Source organism: Canis aureus, chromosome 4 (genome assembly GCF_053574225.1).
Source record: "Canis aureus isolate CA01 chromosome 4, VMU_Caureus_v.1.0, whole genome shotgun sequence".
Lineage (NCBI taxonomy): Eukaryota > Metazoa > Chordata > Mammalia > Carnivora > Canidae > Canis > Canis aureus.
The window spans coordinates 61,020,038-61,046,726 of record NC_135614.1 but is presented as its reverse complement, the minus strand read 5'-3'; the positions used below and the strand labels follow the sequence as shown (position 1 = coordinate 61,046,726).

Sequence of the window (26,689 nt, the reverse complement as noted above, 5' to 3'; positions counted from 1 at the left end):
ATCTACATAGGGAGGGCATCCTAGCTTTGTTGGCCACCTTATGCGACTTCTGCAGTGGTTTACTAGTGGGCAAGAAGCTCTTAGGGAAATAGATTTACAGGATAATCAGAACCAGAAGAGATCTCTGGGGTGCTCTAGTTGGGGCCACCATGTTCTAGAAACAAGGCCACCCTGAGACGTTGATGACAGGGCTGAGGTGTCACGGTAGGCCGGCGGAGGTCACGCGTGCTGTCTAGTGCTGTGAGGCCGTGGGCCACATGCCCTCCGTGGGCCTGGCCCTGGTGGCAGATTTTCTGATGGTCGAGCCTTTCTGAGTTGCTCACTGCCTTCCCCCTCTCCTTGACTCCCCCGCCCCCTGCCCAGATTCCAATTCAGAAGAGGCCCTTCCTGCATCAGTGAAAACCAAGTACGAAGCCATGGATTTTGACAGCTTACTGAAGGAGGCCCAGCAGAGCCTGCATTGATAACAGCCTTAACCTTCGAGGAATACCTCAATACCTCAGACAAGGCCCTTCCAATATGTTTACGTTTTCAAAGAAATTAAGTCTATGAGAAGGAGAGAGAGCGAGCGCGTGAGAGAACACACGTGAGAGAGAGAGAGACTTGAAACTGCTGTCCTTTTAAAAAAAAAAAATCAATGTTTACATTGAACAAAGCTGCTTCTGTCTGTGAGTTTCCATGGTGTTAATGTTCCACTGCCACATTAGTGTCCTCGCTTCCGGCGGGTGGCCCCGGGTGCGCCTCCAAGTGCTGGGTCAGTCACCCATCTCCCCTTTCTTCCCGAGAACTTCCCCTCGTAGACGTGCAGCCGTGTTCACCATAACATTTCTTGTCTATAGTATGTGATGATGAAATTGTTACTCGTGAATAGAATCAGGATTATAAACTCATTTTTAATTGAAGAAAAAAAAGTATATCCTTAAAATAATGTATTTATGGCTCAGATGTACTGTGCCTGGGATTATTGTATCGCTTCCTTGATTTTTTAACTATGCACTGTCGTGAGGTGTTTGCCACTGAGCTGCTCTGCTCCCTCTGCCAGAATGCCCTCGAGGTGCTGGGCAGCTGGTGGGTTGGTCCCCAGGGAAGTGTGGCCTGCAGCCACACCTGGGAGCAGTGGAGAGAGGTTCTGGGACCTTCCTGCCTAGCTCTGCCCCATTGCTCACTGAGCACGTGCGGGTCCAGTTATGGTTGGAGCCCCCATCTGGTGCCAGCTTGTGCTCAGGGCTTGTGCCTGGCCTGGAGTGCTCATATCCTATCCTGGCCAGCCTTGTATGGAAGGTGGGGCAAGCTGCATTGCTCTTGTTTTTCCAGGGGAGGCGGGCAGTGGTCCCAAGAGGTGAGATGACTTGCTCGAAGTCCCACGGCCAGTGAAAGGGCAGAGCAGTGACCCAGCTGAGGTCTCCTGATTCCTGGGCCCCTGCTTGTGCAGTAGCTGGGGTAAAGGTACACAGCTCCAGGGACTGGTAGAGGTGAGGGCAGCTACGCTGGGCCACAGGCAAGAAGCCTGTGGGGTTACTCTGAGGGGTAAGTCAACAGCTGACTCACCAGCATTAGGCAAGTTTAGGCTCAGGCATGTGTCTTAATCCAGAGGGTTCTGTGGATATCTACATCTGTGGACATGCCATCAGAGCTTCAGTGACACACCTGGAGAGGCACAGGCAGGTGATCTGGGAGCAATCATCCCTTTGGGGCCAGCCATCAACCCATCCTACTCCTACTAGCTTGTCTTTCCCTTGTCTTCACTTGTAAAGCCGTTTTGGTGGCATGGGGCGAGGGGAGCAGGAAGGGCATGTGAGGGCCAGGGGTGGATAAGACAGTCTCCAAGGTCCTTGCCAACTTTGACAACATTCTAATTGGGCTTTACTTTAAAATTTCTGTTCTTGAGTGATGTCAAACCGTGTCCACCTTGGATGTTCTGCAGGTGCCTTCGGGGCCATTCGTGAGGGAAAGCATGGCCAGGCAGGGTATGAGCTTGTTACTTCTGCTTCAGACAGAGCGGCTCCACCTTAATCTGGTTCATATGTCAGGGTTCCTTGGGAAATGTTTGTATTAAAAAGAAAAGAGAAAGAGTCCTGCTTGCTTTCAAAATGTTTGAAATTAACCCATTAAAACTAAAAGAAGCTAATTTAATCTATTGCGATTGCCAGGCTTAGAAATTTGAGACTTGGTAGTTGATTATCATTATTTTTATCAAATTAATCATTTGATAAAATGATTATTTTAATTGATCATCAAATGCCTTAGTAGGTATGCTGAGCCAATGAGCTTGTCCTGAGAGGTGAACATACTCCAAGCCTGCGGAGAAGGCTGGAGGAAACGGGCTTTAGAAGGAATAGTGAATTTGAGCTCCTGTGTATCAAGTCACTTGACCTCCCTGGGCCCCAACTTCCTTTTCTGAAAGGACTGAGAGGGAGACGTAGGCAAGTCGATCCCTAAGGTCCCAGCCCTCTCTGAATCTAACCTTCTGCCTTCTGCAAAAGTGGTATCTAGCTCAAGATGGCAAATACATGGCACATGTGCCACTAGTCCCACATCCTTGGCCAGTGGCAGACATAACTAATCGACCACAGTACTCACGTTCTTTGAGCTTGGTCATACTTTTAGAAGTCTCAACACAGTGCTCTGGGCAGCCATTACTAACATCAGAGTTTAACCTATTTGACATCCTGGTCTGATCTTTGAAAGGCTCCCAATTCTACAGAACCAAATGGTGACTGGGTTTCATGCTGGCTCATCCCTGTCTCTCATGTCCTGATCTAAGAGAGAAAATTCCCCGAAAGCGATTCATTGGCACAGGACTCCCAATAATACTGTGACACACAACCCCCACTTGGGTGGCGGGTGGAGCAAGTGGAATAGCAGATGTGAAATGTTTGAGGGAGGTGGGGTTTATGAGGATAAACCCAAGAAAAGGACTTTCCACAGCACAGACCTGAACGTTGTAAATTCCTTTTATAGCTCTTCACTGCCCAGCATACAGTAGGCACATAATAAATGGTTATGGAATGCAATAGAATAGAATTTAAATCTGTCTGCTGCCTCCCCTAAGTCCTGATTTGACCAAGGAGTACACTGAGGTTTCATCCTGTGGAAGCCAATGGGAAGGAACTCCAGAGTCTGGAGAGCTGGGTTGAGTCTTGACTCCACCAAGGACTTTGTGACCTTGCTAAATCCTCGCCCTCCCCTCCGCACCAGAAGGAGTTGGACTAAAGGTTCTCTAAGCCCCTGCTACTTGCTTCTTCTTTGCTCACCCTAGGCCAGAGCTTCTACCCTGGGCAGGTGGTACCAGAGGGTAAAGAAATACCAGGTTGTAGTGGAAGACCAGTCTCTCCCTCCCCTCTTCTGGGTCAGCTGAGGCTGCCCATCCACTTCGGATTAATACAGGGCACTTGAAGTCACTTAGATACTGCCCCTTGAGCAGAGCAGAGATCTGAGCATGGCACTGGGAGGTAACGTGCCTAAGGTCAGGGCTGGCTGTGGTGGGAGAGGAAGCCTGCCAAGACCGCCAAGCAGTTTCTGCTTGCCATCCCATCCATAAAAGGCTACAAGTTCTAAAATTGACCAAGCCTGCAGACAACCTCTATCTGGAAGACTCATTCGGTGCTGTGTATTATTAACCAAGGAGACTCCAAGGTCTCTCCAGGAAAACTTGTCCACCTTGGTCTCTTGCCCACCATATTAAGGAGTAAACCCAGAGGGAGCAGCGGCCACTGGCAACCATCTCATTGTAGCTCTGTCCTAGTATTTGCTCTGGATGATGTTTACATGTGATTGCCATAAAAGCTTACTGTAGACTGTGTTGACAGCCGCCCGTGTGGGGCAGGTTGTACTGTCCGTCTCTGTGCCGTGCTGGTGTTTCCAGAAATGTCCGATCCAACCGCTAAGTGGAATTCATCTCCTTCCTCAGTCGGTACCAGGCTGAATCAGAATCCTCATTCTTGGGGGTTCTGGTTGCCTAAGGAAAATGCATCAAAGAGGTAAAGAATATGAGTGGATGGAGTGCAGAGAAAGCCGACCACCCCCCCGCCCCGCCCCCCATTAGCCCACCACATCTTGCTCCCAAGCCAGGAAACTGTTTTGAGTCAAAGAGCCACAAGTCAGGTGTCTGCATCTGCTGTGAGGCCTTGCAGTGTTGGCATGTTGACCGTGCTCAGGGGAGAGGCAGGGCTTCGGGGGCTTCGGGGGGCAGGGGGAGGAAGGGAGGAGCGCTCGGAGCTGCAAACACTCAGTACCCAAGTCCTGATGCAGGAAGAGATGCATAAAGCCTATGCTCTTAGAGGTTTTGAGCGTGGTCTCTTCCGGGCAGATGCGGCACGCGTGCCGAGGCCCCCGTGCAAGCGGTGAGGGGGCGGCAGGGAGGGCACTGACACGTCGTCCTCCTGCGTGGGCTGGGGAGGACCTCCTGCCAGGCCTGGGCTTCTGTTGAAATCACAGCTGAGCCTCCAGCTTGAGGGAGGGGCTGTCCCAGCTGTGAAGCAGAACCAACCCTAGACACTCGGTTGATCTAACTCCCTGACGTCAAAACCGCAGTGTTTTCTTAGCGTTTGGGATCTAGCAATTCCCCTCCAATAGGACGAAGGGAAGAAATTGGATGTACGGTAGCAAATAAAGTGAACCTCATGGTTTTGTTGGCCAAAGAAGAGGGACCCCCTCACCCCTTCCCACTAGGGCAGAAGGAGAGCAGTTGGTGCTTGTGTGCAATATGTTGGAGCTGGCCCCCGAGTCCCGGGGGGGCATATGCCCACATAGGTGGGCTCCGGGGCTGTCTGCTGAGTCCGGAGGTACAGGGTAAATGGAGGGAGAGCTCGGGAGCTGGGAAACCCACAGAAATGTTCTTGGCCTGAAACAGATGGCGGGGTGCGGGGAGGACCCGTGGGAGGCGGCTGCAGGACGTCCAGGAGGCAGGCAGAGGCTGACTTTGCATTGAAGCAATAAAAGCACTTTGAGAAAACCACACTGCAGCCCGGCTCCATGTTTCTACCCCGCAGATTCGGGTTTCCCTGGGCTGTGTGAGGGACTCTCCTAGGCCCTGGGCGGGGGTCGGGAGCGGGGCTGGTGGGAGAGGGCAGAGCCAGGCCTAGAGTGAGCCCTCGGCCCGCCTTCTTGTCAGAGGCCCCAGTTTAGATCTTGGTACCGATTGTTCGTGGATGGATTAAACAGTCAAAGCAGCCCAGCCGACGGAAACGGGTTTCCAGAGCAAGTCACGTAACTATATAAGCCATCTCAGTGAGAGACCCGATGTTTCTCACTTGCTGTGTGATCTGGGACCTCTGTTCCCTCCACTAATGAAGGAGAACATTGGGCAGAATGAGCACCAGGGTCCCTTTCGAGCCCAATAGGCTCAGGTTCCCACCCTGGAGCCCCGGGCGTGGGTCACTAACCTGTGAAACCGATCCCATCCTCTGGCTGCGCCCAGCTCGAGGCCTGGGTGAGAGGGTTCTCCGCAAGGTAACCAACCAGCAGCAGATTCAAGCCCACCCGGTCCTGGCCGAGCTACCTCGTGTGCAGGCCAGCTCCCCAGGACAGATCTAAGCCATAGTTTCTCATGGGGATGGTGAGAAGTTCGACCCCAGCTTGGCCAGGTGGCGGTTTCGAATCTCACATTAGCCTCATCATCGTCCCCACCGAACAGCTTTTAATCCGAATGTTGTGATGACCGCTTGGCTGTTTGTCTCTTGCTCTCAGACGATACTAGCAATACACTCTCTCCCCGCCGCCCCCCCAAAACAGCTTAACTTAGGCACTTTTCCATACATTTCCTCCAAATGATTGTAACACCTCTGGGGCAACAGGGAGGCATTGATCACACCGCATATATCTAGGGCAGCTTTTTGCTTTTTGTTTCTGTAATAATACAGCAGCGGTGGCTGAGGCTTTGAGATCCCGGAGGACAGGTTTGCAGGTATTCCGTGTCCTCAGAACACCTTGCACATTTGGAAGCAGCATAGACATCCGACTCCCCGGACTGGGGGCACCTTGGAAAATCCGGTTTTGTTAGGTGGTCCGTCCCTGGGCAGAGCAACACCTCAAAGCCTTGTTTCTATAGCTGAACCCCCTCTGTGCTGTCTTGTCAAAGGATCCTGCAAGGAAGCCTAGCGGAGCCGCCTCTTGCGCGGGGCCGCCTGGCGCCCCGGGGGGGGGGGGGGGGGGGGGGGGGCTTGGGAAGGGATTGGTCAGCTTCCGCCTCAGCACTTTGCCTTATCAACGTCTGGTCGCCCTCTAGTGGCCAAGGACTGTCTCCACCAGCTACCCAGAAGGAAGGCAAAGACATCCTTTCGGCCACTTTGCTGCCCCAACACCCATTCGGGGAATTACATGTCATGGCTTGAGTGAACCGTCTTCTGTGTGTAGAGCCCAATGTAACACCAGTCAGAAGACTCCAGAAGCAACCACTAAGTAGACTCTTGCACAGACTTGAGAAGCACACTAGTTATCCTGTGGGCAGAGGAGACAGGAGTGGGCCCCGGGGAGGGGGTGGGGGTTACTCTAACTGCAATACTAGCAGCTCAGCTGCTGATCTTGTTAAGTGAACCTCTGCTGGGGGGCCCGCACTGTACCCTTGGGGCAGGCAAAGAGGCTGGGTGTGAGGATTCTGGGGGCGGGGTGGGGGTGCTTGGGGGCGGGGGGCCTGGCCATGGCCTTTGATACGGTCCACTGAAGAGCCAAACAGGTTTTTTGGTTTGTTTTTTTGTATTTTGTATTTTAAAAATGTTGTCAAGTGTTTTTGTGTTAGGAATAAAAAGTCATAAACTCTTCCCAACTTCGTTTCTTGAGGGGTGTTCTGATTCCGATGGAAACAGGTTGGAAATCTCAAGGGGTGTGTGGTCAGTGGAACGGGGAGGCGGACCACTTGAATTTCCAGATGGTTCCTGGGGGGAAGGTGACCATCCGGAAGGCTGGCTCAGTGCAGCCTGCTGGGAAATTCACGCCCACCCCCTTGTGCCACGGTATTAGCATTGGCTTTGAGCTTTGAGCACAGCTTCCTCCAGAGGCAGGTGCTAAGGTTGAAACCGACACAAGATCCCTCTCCCCAACCCCAGGTTTTAAAGAGACGGTGTCTGTAGCTAGCCTTAATCGACTGGGCGAGGTGGTCCCTATGGTCCCTTCCAGCATTTCCAAATCTTGGACTCAAATCTTTTTCTCTTGGTGTGACCGTGCAGCCTAGAGAATTCTGAGCAATAGGGAGCCAGGGCTTTCCCCGGCTCTGTGACAGGGTCAAACCAGGGAATGGCTAAACTTGTTAGGTTTGGGCATCCCCAGGGGTACTACTGTAGGGGGCATTATTGATTGGGAAGCTCAACAAGGTAACTACAGCCTGGGGTGCGTGAGCGCAAGGCTGTGTATGTGTGTGCGTGCGTGCGTGTGTGTGCGTTGTGCCTGTGTGTGTATTTGTCTGCTCATGTGCACGCCTGTGTGTGTATGTGTGGAATTACATTGATGCATTTCTTGAGAAAGGTGCAAGAATTTCACCTACACAGAGGGACACATCTGCTTTGTTATTTATAATAGAAAGCTAAATTTTAATTTTTTAAAGGACACTGCTAATGATTGAGAATCGAGTTTTTAGTTTTGCTATTTTTTTTAATTGGTAGAGGATTTTTATATATTTTTTCCATTTTGTTGGGTTGTGTCCTTATTTATATAAATACTTTATCTGTAAGAGGCAAGGAAGAGACCTTCTTTGCTTTTAATTATTGTGGTTGTCATCGTCCCTATTTTATTTCTGGTGTGATTTATCTGTCTTACCTTCTAAATGAGAAACCGTTTTCCTGTATTTGTACATTGTCAGATTCTATAGTTTCATAGATAATTTAACCAAATTGCTCTATGTATTATTATTCCGTGAGTATAAAGTTCTATTTTAATGTCTGTAAATACTTCAAAACTGGCTTCTTTTCTCAGACTCCCACTGTGGGGTTATTGTTTACATCACAAAAACTGTAGAATCTCTATGCTCATGTACTGTAAATAGTGAAGTGATCTGCTTATAAATAAACTTAATAAATACACTATGGAGATTAAAAAGAAAATACCACCCACAGCCCCGTTTAGACGTGTCTTTATTTGCGCTCCTGGAGGGGACACCCTGCCCACTAAATGGGAAAAGGATTCTGGTTTCGGGGTCACTTTCCCAGAGAAGACCCTGGTCAGGGTGTGCCCCGCAGCCTGCCAAACGCTCTGAGCTCACATTGCCTTCTGTGACAGCACATTTCACGGTGATTGTGAGCCATAGCCTCTCACGACAGCCATTCCATGACCAGCTTTTGGCCATGACTTTTAGAAAAGCTCTCCCACTTTCTGCACAAGGACTTCCTTGTTTGACTATGACTCCTTTTTCACACGAGCACACTAAATAAACATGCCAGAAGCGATATTTTGACATGTTTTCAAAGCAAAAACCCTCACCAACTGACAACTACAAAACACTTTCGGGTGGAAAAAAAAGAGAGAGAAGAAAAAGAAAAAAGAAATCACACAGAAAACTCATTTCTGGCCAGGGGATGTGCAGAACAGGCTTGAATTGTGTGCTGCATTTGGGTGACTTCGCAGTGTTTTCCTTTGCTCACTTGCTCCCAGCAAGAGCGGTCAAGACATGACTCTCCAGCCTGGATGATGTATGTGTTGTTTCCTTGGTTTCAAGCTCTCTTGGGTTTAGCCTTTGTTTTGCCTTAAAGCTGCTTTTGCTTTATTTTCTAAGTGCAGTTGGAGTGCAAGAGACCCACGGATCGCCATGTGCCCCCGAAGGGTTGAAACATTGGGGAAGAAATCCTAGATACACAAGAACAAGTGCACTAAGCCGTTCCACTTTATGTTCTGTGCACACTGTTTGTAAGTTGTTGATTTCCTACGGAAACTAGCTCTCATTTTCAGGTGATTTATTTTCTCAATCTGGAAATGGTCTAGACTTTGCAGTTGGAAAGGCGCACACCATGATATTTTCCGTTCAGATGAGTGAGGATGTTTCCGCTGGGCAGCAGGGTACAAGTTACTCTTTCAGAGGTTATCCAGGTGACTGATTGCTCAGTATTTGTCGCTCTCTTACTCGATGGTAAAGTCCAGGAAAGCAGGGCTGCTTCTCCATTCATGGCAGGATGCCCGGCCCTATTGCTCGGGAATTCCTGAATGGATGAGTGAGTGGATCCTATCCGTGGCCTGATGACTGTACACGGCGAGGGAGGCAGCCAAGCCACAGAGTCACAGAAATAATCCCTTCAAAAATACATTCAATGGTGTGAGAGCTTTAGAGGCTCAAGACCTGTGTTTGAGACCCAACTCTGCCACTTGGATATTGTGCAAACTTGCACAAGCCACCTCTTTGGCCCCTGGTTTCCCCGAGTATGCCAGATGATCTGCTTAGATGAACTCAGAGGTCCCTTCCGTTCTAAAACAGCTGATTCTCAGAAGCAGTATGGTGCAGGGGAAATGGTGACAAGCCAGGAGCCTGGTGTCAGGCTGTTTGGCTTTGAGTCTTGACTCCACCACTTACCAGCTGGGTGTCCAAGGGCAGGTTTCTTACCTTCTCTGAGTCTCCTCATCATGTGATAAATGAGGCTAGTGATAGTTTCTACCTCGTAGGGCTGTGAAGATGAAATTTAAGATCGTGAACAGTACCCCGGACATCATGGGAGACAATCGACATAAGCTGCTATCCTCATGCACCGTCTTGTGGGTGCTAACCACAGCGCTGTGCGAGGCATGGTGAGGATTGTGACTCTCATTTGACAGATGGGGAAGGCTGAGGGCTGGGGAAAGCAGGGGGAACTTGCCCAAGGAATGGAGCCAGGACCAGCATCTGTATGTTCCTGAGTGACACATACCTCTCCTCTTTACCCTGCCACTTAACCACTACATGTGGCGTGCTTAGGGACATGTCTCTGTTTAAAGACTACTGCTCTGAGATTGTCAGTTTGGGGAGGGCTGAAGAATCTAACCTAAGAGTTAAAAGAGGAGGGTTCGAGACCCAGCTCTCTAATGACATCATGACCTGCAAACCTGGGCAGGCTCATGCGTCAGGAGCTGGGATTGATCTGCTGTGGAAGTCCTAGGGACATGTGCAAAGTATGCTGCATTCTCTGGGACTTCAGGGATCTGATTCTTGGGGGCAGCCAGGGAACTGTGCCATGAACTTGGCCCAGCTTGTCCTCTTATGGGCCTTCAATTTCCTCATTTATGTAAAAAGGAAGGTTAGAGGAGATCCTGGTTTATAGTTTGGAGAAACCCTCTGGTCCCCTCCTCCAAGCAAATGCTCTAATACATTAACATCTGCTTTAAGACAGTCTCTCTGGGAGGAAGGAAAGTTCTAGAGCTACCGGCCACCGGGGACAGAGGAGAAAGACACCACCACAAGGAGCCAAATGGGTAAATCCAGAATATGGGGCAACAGACACTGTTTCTGCAACAAATCACTGGCAAAGGAAAAAGAGGAGGGAGCGCTTTTGTAGATTGAAAGAGGCTTAAGAGACATAGCAATTAAAGTGTGACCTTTGGGTCAGATTCAAGCAAACCAACTAATTAGGACACTTTGGCGACATAGGGGGTGAGACCACGAAGGACAGGTATCCCCAGCTGACCTCCCCAGAAAGCAGCCTCTGCAGGAGTCTTGGTCTGCAGGCTGTTTATTAAGGCATGCCCATGGGACCAACTCCTGGGGAAGGGAAGGCAGTAGAAATGGGCAGAGGAAGAAGCTGAGCTGTGATGGAGCTCCGGTGACAGCCGTGGTGACCCCATGAGGAATCCTTGAGTGAGAAGGTCCCTTTGGAGTTGTCTTGTGCAGGGAGCCAAGGTGGCCAGGCCTTAACCCCTTGGCATGGGTCTGTCATTGTGTGTAGGACATCCCGGGAAAGGGCATGGCCGTGGGCAAAGTGTCTCCCCACAGCTGAGGTCATCTCTGAGGGCTGTGGGACACCACTGGGTGCTGCAGGGACCACAGGTCCTTTACTCTTTAAGAAATGTCTGTCCAGCTCATCACCGCATCTACCACAACTGGATTTGGTGTTCATTGCCTGCATGTGATAATGATGTGGTTCTATGAGAAAACACCCAGATGTTTTTAAAGATGTGTCATGAAGCAGTGAAATGGTATGTCTGGAATGTGCTTGTACATACATCAGCTAAAGGGCACCTGGCTGGTTCCTTTGGGGAAGAGCATGTGACTCTTGATCTTGGGGTTATGAGTTCAAGCCCCATGTTGTGTGTAGAGGTTACTTCAATCAATAAATACACTTAAAAAAAGAAAAAAGACCATCAATTTAATAAAGAAAATACTTCACTTCAGCTAAGAAAAAAATGCGAAAGAAATGTAAAAGAATGGATGAAGCAAATGGGGCAAAACCCTGATATTGGAATCTGGGTGATGAGGAGGAGGGATTCACTGAACAATTCTCTACTTTTGAGGATGCTAGACAATTGTTATAAGAAAACATAAAATGGAAGTATAAGAGTGAAAATGATTCTAAGCAAGCAGATGAACTTGGCCTTAATTAAATGTTTAATTGATGTCTATTAAAGCTAGAATGTTGGTTTTAGCTCAGTAAAAAGTATTCAAAACTGAAAAAATGTTCAAAAACCACTAGATGAAAGTAAGCTAAATTCTCTCCCAGCTTTCAAATCCGATTACTATTTTACTTCACAAGCAGGGTTTTGGTTTTCTGCTGGCTTGGGTGGTCTCTTTCCAGGAAGGGTGGTACCATTCGGTGCAGCTGATGCCAGGCAGCGTTACTGGATGCAGCAGGACTTGGATGCAGGTGCGCCCCCGGCCGGGCTGGGGTTGCCCCCCGGCTGATCTCCTGCCGCCCCTGCAATCAGATAGGAAAGAGACCCCACTAGGTGAGAGGAAACTACCATGCGCTTCCCCTTTGCCCAGGTTTAGACCAAGTTGCAAACTAAGGGGCTTTCTGAGGCTCACAGATAATCACACATGCAGAAGGCAAGCCAACTGTAAGGAGAATCAGAGAAATCAAGAATGAGAAGTAGAATAAGAGCAGCAAAATCATGACGATAAATGGCAACTGGCACTTGGTACTTCTGGGATGCAACAGGGAGTGGTGGAGACTGTGGCAAACTGGAGAGATCCTCTGTCTTATCTAAAGGGGGCAGTTGCCACTCAGCTCCAGCTAACTGTTCTGCAGAAATGCAGACTGGTATGGCCAAATAGTGATCTTTTAAAAAAGAAATACTGCAAATCTGGATTTTTCAAAAAATCTGAAATATCCCAATTTTATTTTACTTTATTTCTTAAAGGTAAATTTATTTGAGAGAGAGAATGTGTGTGTGTACAAGCCGGGGAGGGGGAAAAGGGCAGAGGGAGAAGGAGAGGGAGAAGCAGGCCCCCCACTAAGCAGGGAGCCTGATGCTGGGTTTGATCCTAGGACCCTGGGCTTATGACCTGAGCCAAAGGTAGATGCTTAACTGACTGAGCCACCCAGGTGCCCCTGAAATATCCCAATTTTAAAACATGGACAGCAAATTCACCTTAAAAGAATACAGTCCAAACAAAAGATATCTGCAGGCTACAAGACCTGCCACAAGCCCAAAAGATAATTTGCAAATTAGAAAAAGATGCATCTTCCTTAGGACACTTTACTGCCATTTCTGGAAAATTGTAATAACCATACAAATCTATGATAAAGGGGGTTCCTGGTTGGCTCAGTAGGTTAAGCCTCCAACTCTTGGTTTCAGCTCAGGTTGTGATCTCAGAGTCATGAGCTCAAGCCCCACGGCAGGCTCAGTGCTGAGTCTGTTTGAGAATCTTTCACTCCCTCTCCCTTGGCCTCTCCTCCCCACTCATGCTCTCTCTTTCCCCCCTCTCTTTAAAATACAATAAATAAATCTCTAAGATAGCCCAAACCTATGATGACTGTAATGTACAGGACACCTCCTGGAGCTGTGCAAAAAGCACAACTTGCAAAATGTAAACGGTAGCTCCACATTTGCAGCCACCCGTTTAGAATCACCCCATGATGGCCAGGGCGTCACTAGAGTCATGACAGCGTCCGTGTTAAGAGCACGGCGGAGGGGCAGGTGTGCAGAGGAGGGCCCTGAGAGTGAGGCCTGGACCACAAGTCATGTCCTATGAGAGAACTGGACTCACTCAACCAGTCAAAGAAATGACCTGAGGGAGGGAAAGCGTGTGTCAGTTGGGAAGAGCTGGAGCAAGCAAATCCCATTTGATTCCTGGAGGCAGGACTACGGCCACTAGGTGGAGGTTTCAACCAGGAGGATTGCAGGTCACGGAAGAGCTTTCTAATAGTGGTACTGAATGAGGATGTCACGTGTGGTAGTGAGTGCTCCATCACTGGTAGTGTGCAAGCAAAGGCTCACGATGGTATAGAGGGCATTCAAACATCAAATGAAAGGCCAGAAATACGACCCCTCAAATTCCTTCAAAGAACAATTCTAGCTTTTCTCCTTTGCCCCTGGGGAGGGCCCTCTGCACAGCCTTGGAATTGGAATCCGGCCTACACTGGTTGGGGGACAGTCGGAGGTCCTGGCTGGGAGATTCAATCTTGGGAACGAGGCCTTGCCACGGACTGTGTCACCTGGCCATGGTGCTTCATCTCGGCGACCTCAGTGCCCTCATATGCAGAACGAGGGAAGCCCGGATGGGACCACACGCATGAGGCTCTGAGACCAGGCCAGGCACGCTGTGAGTGTCATGTGTGGGGACGGGCTGCGTGTCGCCCCTGCCCACGACCCACAGACCTTGCTTGGCTGTCTGCTGCTTCTGCTTCTCCTCCTCCAGGGCCTTCATCTTGGTGTCGTACTCATCGGCGAGCGCCTTCCACTCCTTGCGGTTGTTGGTGATCCCATCCAGCATGGGAGTGATCTCCTCGTGGAAACGGGAGAATTCCTGGAAGAGAGCGAGCCTCTGGGGCAGGGGCCACGCGCCAGGGTCCGGGGCCAGGGAGACACAGCAGTGAACGGCCTGGGGCGGCGGGTGTCCCATCACCCAGTGGTCCCTGTGTGTTGACCCTCCTGTGGCAGCCTGGCCTTCAGGATGAAGGGAGTGAGGCCTTCACTCGGCTTCTGAACCCCTCCTGAGTCGCTCCCCTCGCCCTTGCACCATTTTGAACCCTCTGGGTAAGTAGAGTCCCCAGTGAGAAGCTCCCGAAGCCTCTCTTCCACATCTCACTCCATCCTAAGGACTCCCTTTGCCGGTCTCCCCCAGGGGCTGTGACCTTGGAGAGGGCAGGGACAGGGGCGCCTTGCTCACTGGGGTGGCCCCGGCTCAGCACAGTGTCTGGGGCATAAAGATACCGGGAAGTATTTGCTGAGTGAGACTGGGATTCATGAAGGGGATTCTTGAGGTCTCTTAACTCCAGGAATAAAAATAATGCCTTTGAGCACAGCACATAACTGATAAAGCGCTTCATCTCCTTTGATCCCCAGAAACTCCTGGGAGGTGGGAAAACAGGATGCACCCCTCCTACTTTCGCAGGGGAGAAAATCCAGCAGGCAGGCTGCTGGGATAGATTGGCTCACGGTGAGAAGGGCAAATCCAGGGCCCGCTGCCGAGTTCCAGCCGGAGCCGGTGGTGCTCTGAGCTGCCTGGGTTTGGATCCAGCTCTGCCACAAGCCGTGTGACCTACAGAGCTCAGCCCCAGCCATAAAGTCAGCACAGGGTAACACCTACCTCACAGGGCTGTGAGAGCGCACTTAGGGCACTCAGCCTCGCCTACCTGGTTTAATAACCTTGCTGATGATAGTGGGGATCACGGTTACTCAGAGGACCCCCATTAGCCACAGTATATTGGAGAGGCACTTGTCCCTAGCACAGCAGAAAGAGCCCCGGACTAGGGATCAGGTGCCCTGGCTCTAGTCCTGGTGCATGGCTGACTCCTGTGATGCTGGCCCTGTCATTTCTCACGTCTGGCCTCTGCCTCCTCGTGTTACACATGACCAAAATAAAAATAACAAATGGGAGGCAGATGGTAGCACAAATCACACGGAGTTGGGAGCAGTGGGTTTTCTCTGAGCAAGAGCTCAAAGAAATTCCACATTATCTTTTGACAATTGGGTACCTTGACCTATCACATTTCCACCAGCTAGGGAGGTTAGGAGAGTGTATGTCTGATAGAGCTCCCCCTTTCCTGTCTGGAACCATGCTTAGTCATCTGTCCCTATGGTGTTGAGCAACTAGAGTGTGTGAAGCTCCAGGCTCTGGCCTAGGCAGATAGTCACTCAAGACCCCATTGTTTTGTCCTGAGGACCAAATGCCTTTGCAGAGGAGAAGCTCTTTGTAAACTATCACCCACTGGTCACTAGTCAGGGTTTATTATTCCTGATGGTGTTCGGGAATTTCCGGTTTCTCAAAGCTATCTCATCGGGCCTGAGGAAGCAAAGGACCTACCTTGTAGACAAAGGTGCAAACAAAGTCAATGAAGCCGACTTGAAGCTTGGGGAGTTCATCTGCCTTGTTCCTGTCCATCATGGGCTGTCATGGCAGAGAAAGAGTTAGCTGTACTGGGCTCCTCCTGGCATGATGCATTAAAAGGGACCCACCCTACCTATGAAGCATTCTTGTTAAACAAAACAAAACAAAACAAAACAAAACAAAACAAAACACCCAACTAAACCTGAACTCCTCAAGTTTCCAGATCTGACTAGTGGTTTGCTGGAAATAATCAGCAAATAAAGGAACATATTAAATAACACCATGTAGGTACCATCAACTGAATCCAGAATGTGGGAAACTATACAACAGTTGCGGGTTGAAGACCCACAGTCTTCAACAAATAAAATACATGGCATATTAAAAACAACAACGACAACAACAACCAGAAAACTGCTATGTGTTGAAAGAGGCTCAAGAGACCTAACAACCAGAGGGAGTGTGATGCTTGACTGGATCCTGATTTGAGCATATCTCCCTAATTATTTCTCTCATTTGATGAGGGAAAATGAACAGAGGTTGACGGTTATATGATTTTAAAGAATTACTAATTTTGTGAGCATCACAGTGGTACTGGGAGGGGGTACGCACACATGCCTCGTGTTTTTCTTATCTCTTAGAGACCCATACAACTGAAGTATTTATGGAAAAAATGATAACATCTGGAATTTTCTTTAAAATACTTCAACCAAAAGATAGGAAAATGCCTGGGGGTGGAGGGATAGATAAAACAAGAATGGCTGACCGTCACTAGGGATTGTGGTTGAACCTGGCTGATGGGTCTCTAGAGTTTGTTCCCTCGTCCCTCTACTGTTAAAATGTGGAAAAGAAAGAAAAGAGATCCCAATCCGTGGCCCCCTGCTACTCAAGTTGGGATGCTCCCTGCATGCTTGCATTCAGACTGGCACACCGCTCACTGCCTGTCCCTCTCAGCCCCTGCCCAAGCCCCACACAGGGGGCCCCGCCTCCTCGGCACTGTCACAGGCTTCACCGTCCCTATAGTCCCTATCTCCATCAGTGGCTCTGTCCCCAGGATGTCTCTCCCTCTTATCCCACCTCTGCTTCCTAGCCCTGCCCTGGCTCAGGACCTTAGTGAATCTCGCTTCCTGGGCTCCCCAGCTCGGGTGGGGAGCCGACTGACTCTCCCAGCCAAGCTTCTTCAATGTTGATGGGTGTTCAGCTTGCCAAGGTCTTCCCCTGTACACTCTACTGTCACAGCAGGGCCTGGAGAGGTGGCCCCCTAGCCTGTTGGAACTGAGAGGAAATCTGTTTTTGTGTCCTCTTGTCAACCTCTACCTAGCTGAGTGAGCCAAGGATACGTACCCAAACTTTAGGAGGGCTTATTATATAGGAGGGCACACATTTGCTGAGCCTACCTCCAGAGTTTCTGCTTAGGAAAGTCTAGGGTAGGGCCTGTGAATTTGCATCTCTAATATGTCCCCAAGTAATGAGGTTGATGGTAGCCTGGGGACGATACTTTGAGAATCAGTGCAACAGGAAAAGGTTGTCTCTATGGTAAGATCACATGCACCTATGTCAGGGGTCATGATCGCTCAAGCTCAACATCAGGCTGACATCCCCCCCTACTCACAATGGGATTCTGCTGCAGCACTGTGCGCTCCAGGTCACCTTGTTCCCAGAATTCGGCAGCAACCAGTAGAGCTACCTGCAATAGGCAGACCCCCCCCCAACACGCCCCAAAGAGTCAAGCCCCAGCGCCGGTCCTCCAACCCCTGCTCCCACCCTTCCTGGGTTTCCAGCTCAGTGAAAACTTAAACCCCACCCCTGCCTCGCCACCCCCTTTGTTGTCATCACTGGAGAGGCACTAAAGTGGTTTCCATGTCTTGGCAGATGAGACGAAGGTGGGCTGCCTCTGGAGCTGGGAGTCCGAGCCGCATTGGCTGCTGTCATGATGCCAGGACTCCCCTCCTCTCAGGTCAGGAGGGCTCCATACCTTACTCTGCACCTCCCAGGGCTTGGTGATGGCTGAGAGATCACAGGCGGTCATCATCATGGCCCTGCACACAAGGACATCCATCAGCCTGGAGCTAATTAAGGCCGCAAGTGCTGGTTAACTCCAACCGTCTCTCCTGTCTCCGCACTGCATTGCGAGGAGGAGGCCACTGCTGCATTGCCTTTGGAGCGCAGGCTTTGAAGTCAGTGGTTAAAATCCTGCCTCTGCCAATGACTAGCAGTTTGGCATGGGGCAATTAAACCAACCTCTGTAAGCCTCAGTTTCCTTATCTGTAATAATAGTGGTACTTTCCTCATCAGACGGGTGCTAGTTTAAGTGAGATCATGTGTGTAAAAATCATAGCACAGGGTCTGGACATAGTATGTGCCCAATAAATACTGGTGATAATCATTAACATACATCGGGTTTTTTTTTTTTCCATCGGGTTTTTATTATGGGGACACGCACTGCTCTAGGCACTTTGAAACATCGATTTCATTTCAGTCTCAGCACCTCTCTGGAGTTTTTGCTCTCTTGTCTAGTGGAGACCAATGTTTCTCAGGCTTTATCTCATCATCCTCCACCTTCCACGTCAAACAGCCTCTATGCACATTTTTTTCTGTAATCACTCCACCAGGAAACCTTAAGACCATAGCCATGCTGTATATCTGTCTGGAGGGCCACAGGTCACTGTAATACATAAAGTTTTTTGCCTCTCCTCCAAGAACTACTTTTTGCCTGGGGTGGTGGCTGATATCGCCTCCATTGAAAATGCACCATATAAGAAGTACCCCGTTAGTCATTTTAGGAAGCCTTGCATTAAGAAGTAGAAGGAAGAATTAGGAATAGAAGGGATTAAGACATGAACTCTGAAAGCAGTTTTGCAACAACAGGAAGAAGGTAAGACAGGTATTATTACCTAGATCCGTACAATATAAGACAGACAAGAAGGGACGTGGACAAATAATTGGGGGGGGGGGTGGAATCTGAGAAGGTGTTTCAGAGATGGGGGTGCCGTGGCATCCACATCCAGGATGGGAACGCAGGAGCATGTGGTGGGGACATGACATTCCAAGCTGGGAAATGGAAACTGTATCTGATAAGCCATGGAGAGCTACTGAAGGTTGAAGGCCTGGTCATGACCTCTTTAGAGCTGTGCTGCAGGCCAGCAGGTTGGCAGCACCTGGAGGATCGAGCAGAAAGGAGAGGGTGGGAAGGAAGGAGGGGATTGCTGCAGTGATTCAGGCAGGAGGGCAGGAGGGCCTGACCTGCCGCAGTGTCTGCTGGTCAGGCCACCTTGCTGAGGTCTGCGGGATTTGGTGAAACTTGGTGAGGCAGGTGGGCAGGGGCTGGGGAAATGGGAGAGTTGGAGAAGGCTGGGGGTCTTGCTATTTGGACAATTTTACAATTAACCAGGTGTATCTGGCATAATTCATATCAGCTGGTCTGGGAAGCCTTCAGAATAACTCATGGAACAAATGGGCAGTTGCCAGAGGAGAGGGGGCTGGGGGGCTGGGCAAAATGGGGGAAGAGGAGTGGGAGAGACAGGTTTCCAGTTATGGGATGAGTAAGTCAAGAGGATGAAAGGCATAGCCTAGGGAATACAGTCAGTAATTTGTCACAGTGTCGTGTGGTGGCAGATGGGAGCTACACTTGAGGGGAGTGATGCATAACCTCCAGACTTGTCCAATCACTATGTTGTACACCTGAAACCAATGTAACACTGTGTGTCAACAGTACTTCAATAAAGAGTTATTCATGAAATTCTAACAGGTTTGGTGATCTTTCATTAAGTAAACCCTCAAAAATTCGTAGGATTCTTTAAGTAAATAAGCTTTCAGAAATGCATACATTTCCTTTGAAACAACTATAGCTTTGTAATAGCTTCAAAACATGTGCCCTATGCTTAATATCAAGTGTCATAGACACGTTACCATCAAATACACTAAGCAAGTGAATGTCTGGCTGTGCACACAAGAGTCCCTGGTTCCTTATTACCCATCAGTGTCCACATTTTCAGTCCACAGCTAGGCGTGGCTTCAGGAGAACACTGGATGTTTACTTTCTTTGGCTGGAGAGTTCATGTGAAAATCATTCCCACTGTAGGGGAAACACACCCAGGTGTTTTATAGACAGAGATTGTGTGCCTGGGAATGGGGGAGCAGGGAAGTGAGGACTTCAGGGTGCCAGGAAAACAAATCCAAAGCCTCATGCCCTAAAGACAAGGCATTGCATTCATGTCAGCACCACCTCCTTAAGTGCTGTGGGGCAAAGGTGCTATGCTAGCTATCAGGCATTCAGAGAGGCTGGCAGAGAGCTCACAGTCACTCAGAGAACAGAGAGCAAAAAGCTGTTTTCACAATATGCTCAGTGAGATGGCAGAAAGAAGTACAAGGTGTAAGAGAAAAACAATTATGTAGCTCGGGGATATGCAAGAGATGACAGGGCTGCATAGGAGTTCTCCAAGAGAGGATACAGTAAGCAGAGATGCAGTGGAGTTGCGCAGGATTGCCATAGGGCAGAGGGTCATCCAGGAGGTGACTGTGGGGAGCCCATATCTATCTACCCTGCACCCATCAGTGTTCCTGCTCTCAGACAGCTTACACATACATTGGGGGGGGGTCACATATTTACCACACAGATGAGTGTAAGCATGTAAACAACTGCTCTGAAGGAAAGGAATTCGATTCTAGGAGAATAGGTCTGAAATGTCAGGGAGAACTCCCTCCTGCAAGTGACCTGTGAGCTGATGTCTGCAGGCAGTGTAGCTGTAAATTTTGTAAAGAAGTGGATGGGGAGACACAATCCTGGCAGAGACAACATCTATTGCAAAGGCCCTGGTGGAAGGAAGCCTGGCACATTCAAAGAGCTAGAAGGTGAGAGGAGCTCAAGAAGCAGCAGGAAAGGGGGTAAGATGAGGCCCAAGAGACACAAAGGCAGGCCCACAGAGCCTGGACCATGGCGGGGGAACATATTCATACCAAGAACAACAGGAAAAGCCACTGAAGAAGAGTTGGAACAGAAGGGTGAAACCATCAGATTTGTGTTTTCCAGGGTCACTGTGGCTTTAGTGTGGAGGGGACGGGAACACCAGCAGGGAGCCCAGCCAGGAAGCCATTGCAGGACCAGGACAAGTATCCAGATAAACAAGGCATTGAAGGAGTAAACTCAACAGGGCGTGGGGACAGATGAGACATGCAAAGTCAGGAAGAGGGAGGTGTCAGGATGGGGGAGGGCAAAAGACAATAGGGTTACTAGGCAGACAAGAGCACAAGTCATGAAGACTTTAGATGTGGAGACATGTGAATCTTAGCTGCTCTGGGTGAGCAAGGGGCATCCGGGGAGGAGGGCACGGAGCTGAGTGGGAGGACATGCAGGGCTTTGGAATCAGAGCAACTAGGGGTCTGCTCTTCTCCTTACTTCCTGTGTCCAGGACAAGTGACTTAGTGTCTTTGAGCCTCTGTTCCTTTGTAAAAGGAGATCATCATATTAGCTTGGATCACGAAATTCTGACTTTGTGGGTCAAAACCAACACAAAGTCAGCAATTTCACACAGGTTTGATGTAATACATGCCGTCCCCTGGGCTACTGTGACTGTCACATACAACGGCCCTGTGAGTGCACACATTGTCCTCATCTTCATTATCATCACCTTCATCACATTAAGCAGGGTTGCCCAGGTGCACAGGGCTGGGCCGCTGGCAGCAAGCAGGGCTCCTGCTCACCTGGCCCATCCTCAAGGCAAATGTCTCAAAAGGATGTGCGGCTCAGTGGCACTTCTCTCTGCCCCCTGGCTGGCCCTGCAAGCACTCCAGCCAACCCGGCCTGGCATTCAGACACTTCTGGAATTGCACCTGGCCTGGAGGGTGCGGCCTGCGGGGGAGGGCCTACAGAAGCCTGAGAAAGCTGGAGGCGTGCAGGAGAGGGGGAGGGTGACTCCAATCACTGATGCTCCCGTAATGCATGTGTGACACCAGGTAAGTCACATTGTCTCTCTGGTCCTCAGTCTCTCGTTTATAAAACACTAGACCAGGAGCTTGAAAACTTTCTCTATAAAGGGACAGATGGTAAATAGCTTCAGTTCTACAGACCACGTGGGTTCTATTTCAACTACTCAACTCTGGCATCGTGGTGTGAAAGCAGCCAGAGGCAAGTAAAGGCAGAGCACCCAGGATACTTTTAGGGGCCCATGAAAATGTTTGAATTTTAATTTCTTTTCAGGTCAGAAGAAAACAATCATATAATAATGACAAAGATGTAAGAGTGAATTCAGCCCACATTATATTTGTCTTTATACCAGCACAGTCATAAAATACCATTTTTTTAAAAATTTATTTTAATAGAGGAAGAAGCCACAGAGGCCAAAGTGCCTAGGACCCACCGAAGTCATAATGTGGCCTTGTGTAGAAAAATAAAATGTTACTTATGGGTACTGAAATTCAAACTTCTTAAACTTTTTATTTGTCAGGAAATATTCCTCTTTTGATTCTCCCCCTACAAACATTTAAAACTGTAATAGGCATTTTAGCTCATGAGAGGTACAAAAACAGGTGGCAGGCCTTACACCCCAGAGCTAGAGGGTCCCAGAGCCCTTCCAATTCATGGTCTGGTCAGACTGTGAGGAATGAAACTGGAAATTAAGTGGAGACATGAGGGATTTCAGGAAGAACGGGCAGTCACACCCTCAATCTAGAGTTACTTTCACACCTCAGCCCAATATAAATATACAATGTAGGGTGACCTAGAAACTAGCTGTGCAGCCAGTGAAAATCAGTGGGTTTAGGATGTGTCAGGGGTTTAGGTGTGACCTTAGACTAGAGGGGGTTCACTGACAGGAGCCCTCCAAGTTAATCGAAGCACTGGGGTGGCAGTGGGGGGGGGGGTCGGGGGGGCGGTGTTTTCTCCCTCACAACAACCAATTCTGACATCAACTTCATGTCCTGCGATTCAATTCTGACACGACCTGTCAGACTCCACGGGTATAAGAGCTCAGTCTCCACAAGCAAAACCCTCACATCAGAGGGTAGTCACAAATATCAGGTCCTTGGGTTACCCACACTTTTGCCCAACGTGGCCACAAAGTCAAGGATTCCCACAAACACCACCTTTGGATTCAAAATTTTGCAGGGACAGCTCACACAACTCAGGGGAACTCTTTACTAACATTTACCAGTTTATTATAGAGGATATGCTTCAGGAATAGCCAATGGACAAGAGGTATGGGAGAAGGTATGGGGTGGAGGTGGGGTGCATACAGAGTTTCTACACCCTCTTTGGACATGTCACCCTCCCAGCACCTCCTTGTGTTCCCCAACGCGGCAGCCCTTCGCATTCTGTTGTTTAGAGGTTTCTGCAGAGTTTTTTTTTTTATCATGTAAGCATGATTGATTAAATCATTGGCCATTGGTGACCAACTCAGTTTCCAGCCACTCTGTTCTGCCCAGAGATTGGGTGTGGGGCTGAAACTGCCAAGCTTCTAGTCATGGCTTAGTCTTCCTGGGGATCAGCCCCCATCCTGCAGTCCTCCAGAGTCACCTCATTAGAACAAAAGACACTCCTATCACTCCTACAGCTCAGAACATTCCAAAAGAGTTTAGAGCTCCGGGTCTGGGAACTGTACAAAGACCTAACACATACATCTTATGAAAGTCCAGGAAGCTCCCGACACCACTACATACTGTGAAGAAGCCTGCTCAGCCCCCACGATAATCCATCAGGTAGAGTTAGGAGGTAGGATCCTTCATGTTCTTTGAGCAGATGAGGAAACCGAGGCACAGAGAGGGAAATAACCTGCTCAAGGTCACACCAAGCAGTAAGTGAGAGAGAGCTGGGACTTGAACCCAGGCTGTCTGGTGTGGAAGCCCTTCATTGTGTAACAGGAGGAGCCACGCGGGAAGCTCTAATTTTATGTCACCGATGGATCTCAAGACTGCTTGATGGCAGTGGTGTTCATGCAGGGACTATCTTTTGCCCCTAGGGGATATTTGGCAATATTTCCCCCCAGAGATATTTTTGATTGTCACAGCTAAAGAGGAGGCTGCTACTGGCATCTTGTAGGGAGAGACCAGAGATGCTGTTAAACATCCTACAATGCACAGGACAGCTCTCGACAACACAGAGTTGTCCCCAGATGTCAACAGCATTAACACTAACCTTGAGGTTGAGAAACTCTGCTTTACAGGTTTTCAGATGAGAAACGCTTACTCTTTTATGTGTTTTTAAGTTGACATCTTGACAATTTCATCATAAGCTTAAATATTTGCAAAGGAGCTAATGCAAAGCATATTGTAAATATTGGCATTTTATTTTATTTATTATTTAAAGATTTTTTTATTTTTATTTTATTTATTTGACAGAGAGAGAGAGAGAGAGAGAATGCGCACAAGCAGCGGGGAGGAGTAGAGGGAGAAGCAGACTCCCCGCTGAGCAGGGAACCCCAATGCAGGACTTGATCCCAGGACCCTGGGATCATGAGCTGAGCCAAAGGCAATGTTTAATCAACTGAGCCACCCAGGCATCCAATTGATACTGGCATTTTTAAAATGAAATTGTTACATCATTCTTCATATACACAGAAATCTAAATGGCATAGCAGTTTCATGCCAACCATCAGCCATTCATCCATTTAAAAATCTGACTCTTCTTTTTTAGATGCAAGTAATTAGAAGCCTTGGGAATGGAAGTTTTGTTACAGCAATGTCACTCAATTCTTTCAATTCTTCCAAATTAGCTGTTAAAAAGTATACTCTGATCATTAGTCTGAATGATCTATCAGCTGACAATTCAATTAGGTTCTCCTTCAATTTTGTTTAAAGCAAACCTTAGAAATCACTCACTTCCTCAATCTCTGGGAAGCATGCCATAAAGATTTTCCCATTAATTACACCCCTGACACTTTCTCTGCAGCATTCTGGTTAAGCCAAGATACTCAGAATGGGTGAGATCAATTAAAACATTATTAATTTAATATATTTTCCAGCGTTATATTTTTTACAAAGTGCTTTTATCCTAGAACAAGTTTTAACTGTTTTCATCAAAACTTTGAAGCTGCAGACTTGACTCATTTCATCTACAGAAATGTTTGCTATATAATATCATTGGACATGCCTGTCTGTTACTGTCCACTAGAGCAAGCAGATCAGACATGTTTTTGTCAGAAAGATTCTGATTTTATTTGCCAACTTAAATAAGCATGTTAGAATGCATCCCAGTGTCATCCATCTTACTTTTTCTTTTCAATTCTAAGAAAGATAGAGGTAGGTAAATCGATTAGTTATGTAGGTAGAACAGATACATGATGATAGATAGATAGATAGATAGATAGATAGATAGATAGATAGATAGAGATAGAGAGATAATGATAGATGATTGATAGAAGATAAATGATAAATAGATAGATAAGAGAAAGTGGCACAGATTAAATCAGTGCTGCTGTCATCAGAACTTATTTTGATGCCCCCTTTGCCCTGATATCTGCAGGACATCCCTGGACAGTGGTACATTCTCTGAAGGAAGTAATATTGTTAAATAAAAGCTGCCTTAGCTCCTGCTGCCCCACTGTACAATTCAGAACAGAATTCTCCTTCTCTAATGCCTTGTTTTGTTTTGCATTATAAATATAGAGAGAGAGACTGAGAGAGAGACAGAGACAGAGACAGACAGGGAAGGCCTGAGTTTGACTTTATTTTGTAAGGAGGAAGAAGAGTAAGGGAACTAACTTACAATGCTTCACTCGTGTGCTATCTCAGAAAGATAATATTTAGAAAGAGAACACTGACTCCCTTGAGGCCATCGATGCCCATGTATTTCTTGGAAGGCTTTGGGCTGGGAGTGGGAGTAGGAGAGGTAGGGTACGTGTACCTCAGTTTGAAGACTTCCAATTAAAACTACCTTGGCTTTTGCAGTGATTGAAGTCCTGCCTGTGGCCTTTTTTTTTTTTTTTTTAATTAAACATTGTATTTTGGAAATCCTATCATTCTCTGTAGAGTCTGTATAACATCCCGTTGTATGAAAATACTGGCATGTAGTTAACCCGTTCTCCAATCCATGGATATGTGTTTTCATCTTTTTGATGATTACGAATACTGCTGCATTGAAGAGCTGTGTTCAAAGGTGCACACAGTTGGCACGCAAGGGGGACAGTACCCGGCGGGGGGGAATCCTGCACGGGGAACTGCTGGGTCAGGGTGTGGGCGGTTACAGTTGGACAGGAGTGGCCCTCCACAGAGGCTGCATCTATTTACCTGCCCACGGCCATGGACGGGATTGCCTGCAGCACAGTGTGCTTGCAAACGTCTCCATCTTGGCTGACACGAAGGACAAAAACATATCTTGTTCTAGTTTTATTTTGCATTTCTCTGATTTTGAGTAAGGCCATCCTGTTTTCATATGTTTACTTTCCTCTGTAATTCCTTTTCTGGGAAATGTCTGGGGGAAATGAGCGTTTGGCCGACTTTTCTATTGGATTAGTCTTTTTCTTGAATTGTATTAACACTTTATTTACTAAGGAAATGGGCTCTTTTTCTGCCAAAAGTTCTGTTGGATATATTGCCCCAGCTTCCCCCCTGCATTCTGACTTCAGCTATGTGTTTTTACACGTGTTGGGCAGAAATCCCTAATTTTTATGTCGTTAAATTTATCAATCTATTTACGACTTTTGAATTTTATGTCACACTTAGAAATGCTCACTCTGAAATTATTCTTTTTAATTCTACCATGCCCCTTTGCCTCTCTTCCCTTTTTTTTTTTTTTTTAGCTTGTTTTCTCATCATTTTAAAATCCTTGGTTCATCTGGAACTTATTTTGCTACAGGAGTGAGATAGCGATCCAGCTTTGCGATCACCTACAGTCTCATGCTCTATATAATTGGTCTTTGTTTTTGGTTCCTGGAACAAAGCTTCTCAAACCCTTGGAGTTTCCTGAGTGATAGGAATGCCCTTCATGGAAAGCCCACTATGGGTTTATGTTAATGGCCATGATTTAGTGCGAGGTCCCTAAATAGGCTCAAGGTGGGACTGGACACCAGAAAGTCCAAGCAAATAGAGGAACTTTCAGCTCCACCTATCAACCTTTGTGAAAGGAGGGGGCCTGCAGCTTGAGCTCTGTAAAACTCAAACAATGGCAATTTGATGAGCTTCCAGGTTGGTGAAGTGTCCACTTGCAAGGAGGGTGGAGCACTCTAGTACCATAGGGATGCAAGCTCTTGCGCCAGCCATCCACTTCTGAACCTCACTCTATGTATCTCTTCATCTGGCTATTCTTCTGCAGCCTTTATAATTACTATCCTCTATAATCAACTGGTAAATATTAGTAAATAAATGTTTCTCTGAGTTCTGTGAGTT

General features: G+C 48.2%; 2 protein-coding genes across 3 annotated transcripts in view; one reads left to right on the top strand and one right to left on the bottom strand.

The window, feature by feature from the left end:
• PPARGC1B (PPARG coactivator 1 beta) overlaps positions 1–4,957 on the top strand; it is a 108,892-nt gene extending 103,935 nt beyond the window's left edge. For both annotated transcript variants that reach the window (XM_077895933.1, XM_077895932.1), the window contains exon 12: positions 364–4,957. In XM_077895933.1, the coding sequence (XP_077752059.1) occupies positions 364–464 (101 nt within the window). In that variant the 3' untranslated portion in view covers positions 465–4,957. The remainder of the gene's footprint in view (positions 1–363) is intronic.
• A 6,274-nt stretch (positions 4,958–11,231) lies between these two features.
• Positions 11,232–26,689, bottom strand: part of PDE6A (phosphodiesterase 6A) — a 59,773-nt gene continuing 44,315 nt past the window's right edge. Inside the window, exons 18-22 of the mRNA XM_077895931.1 lie at positions 17,349–17,412; positions 16,986–17,060; positions 15,353–15,436; positions 13,705–13,852; positions 11,232–11,798 (exon numbers count right to left, since the gene is read on the bottom strand). Of these exons, the coding sequence (XP_077752057.1) occupies positions 11,719–11,798; positions 13,705–13,852; positions 15,353–15,436; positions 16,986–17,060; positions 17,349–17,412 (451 nt within the window). The 3' untranslated portion in view covers positions 11,232–11,718. The remainder of the gene's footprint in view (positions 11,799–13,704; positions 13,853–15,352; positions 15,437–16,985; positions 17,061–17,348; positions 17,413–26,689) is intronic.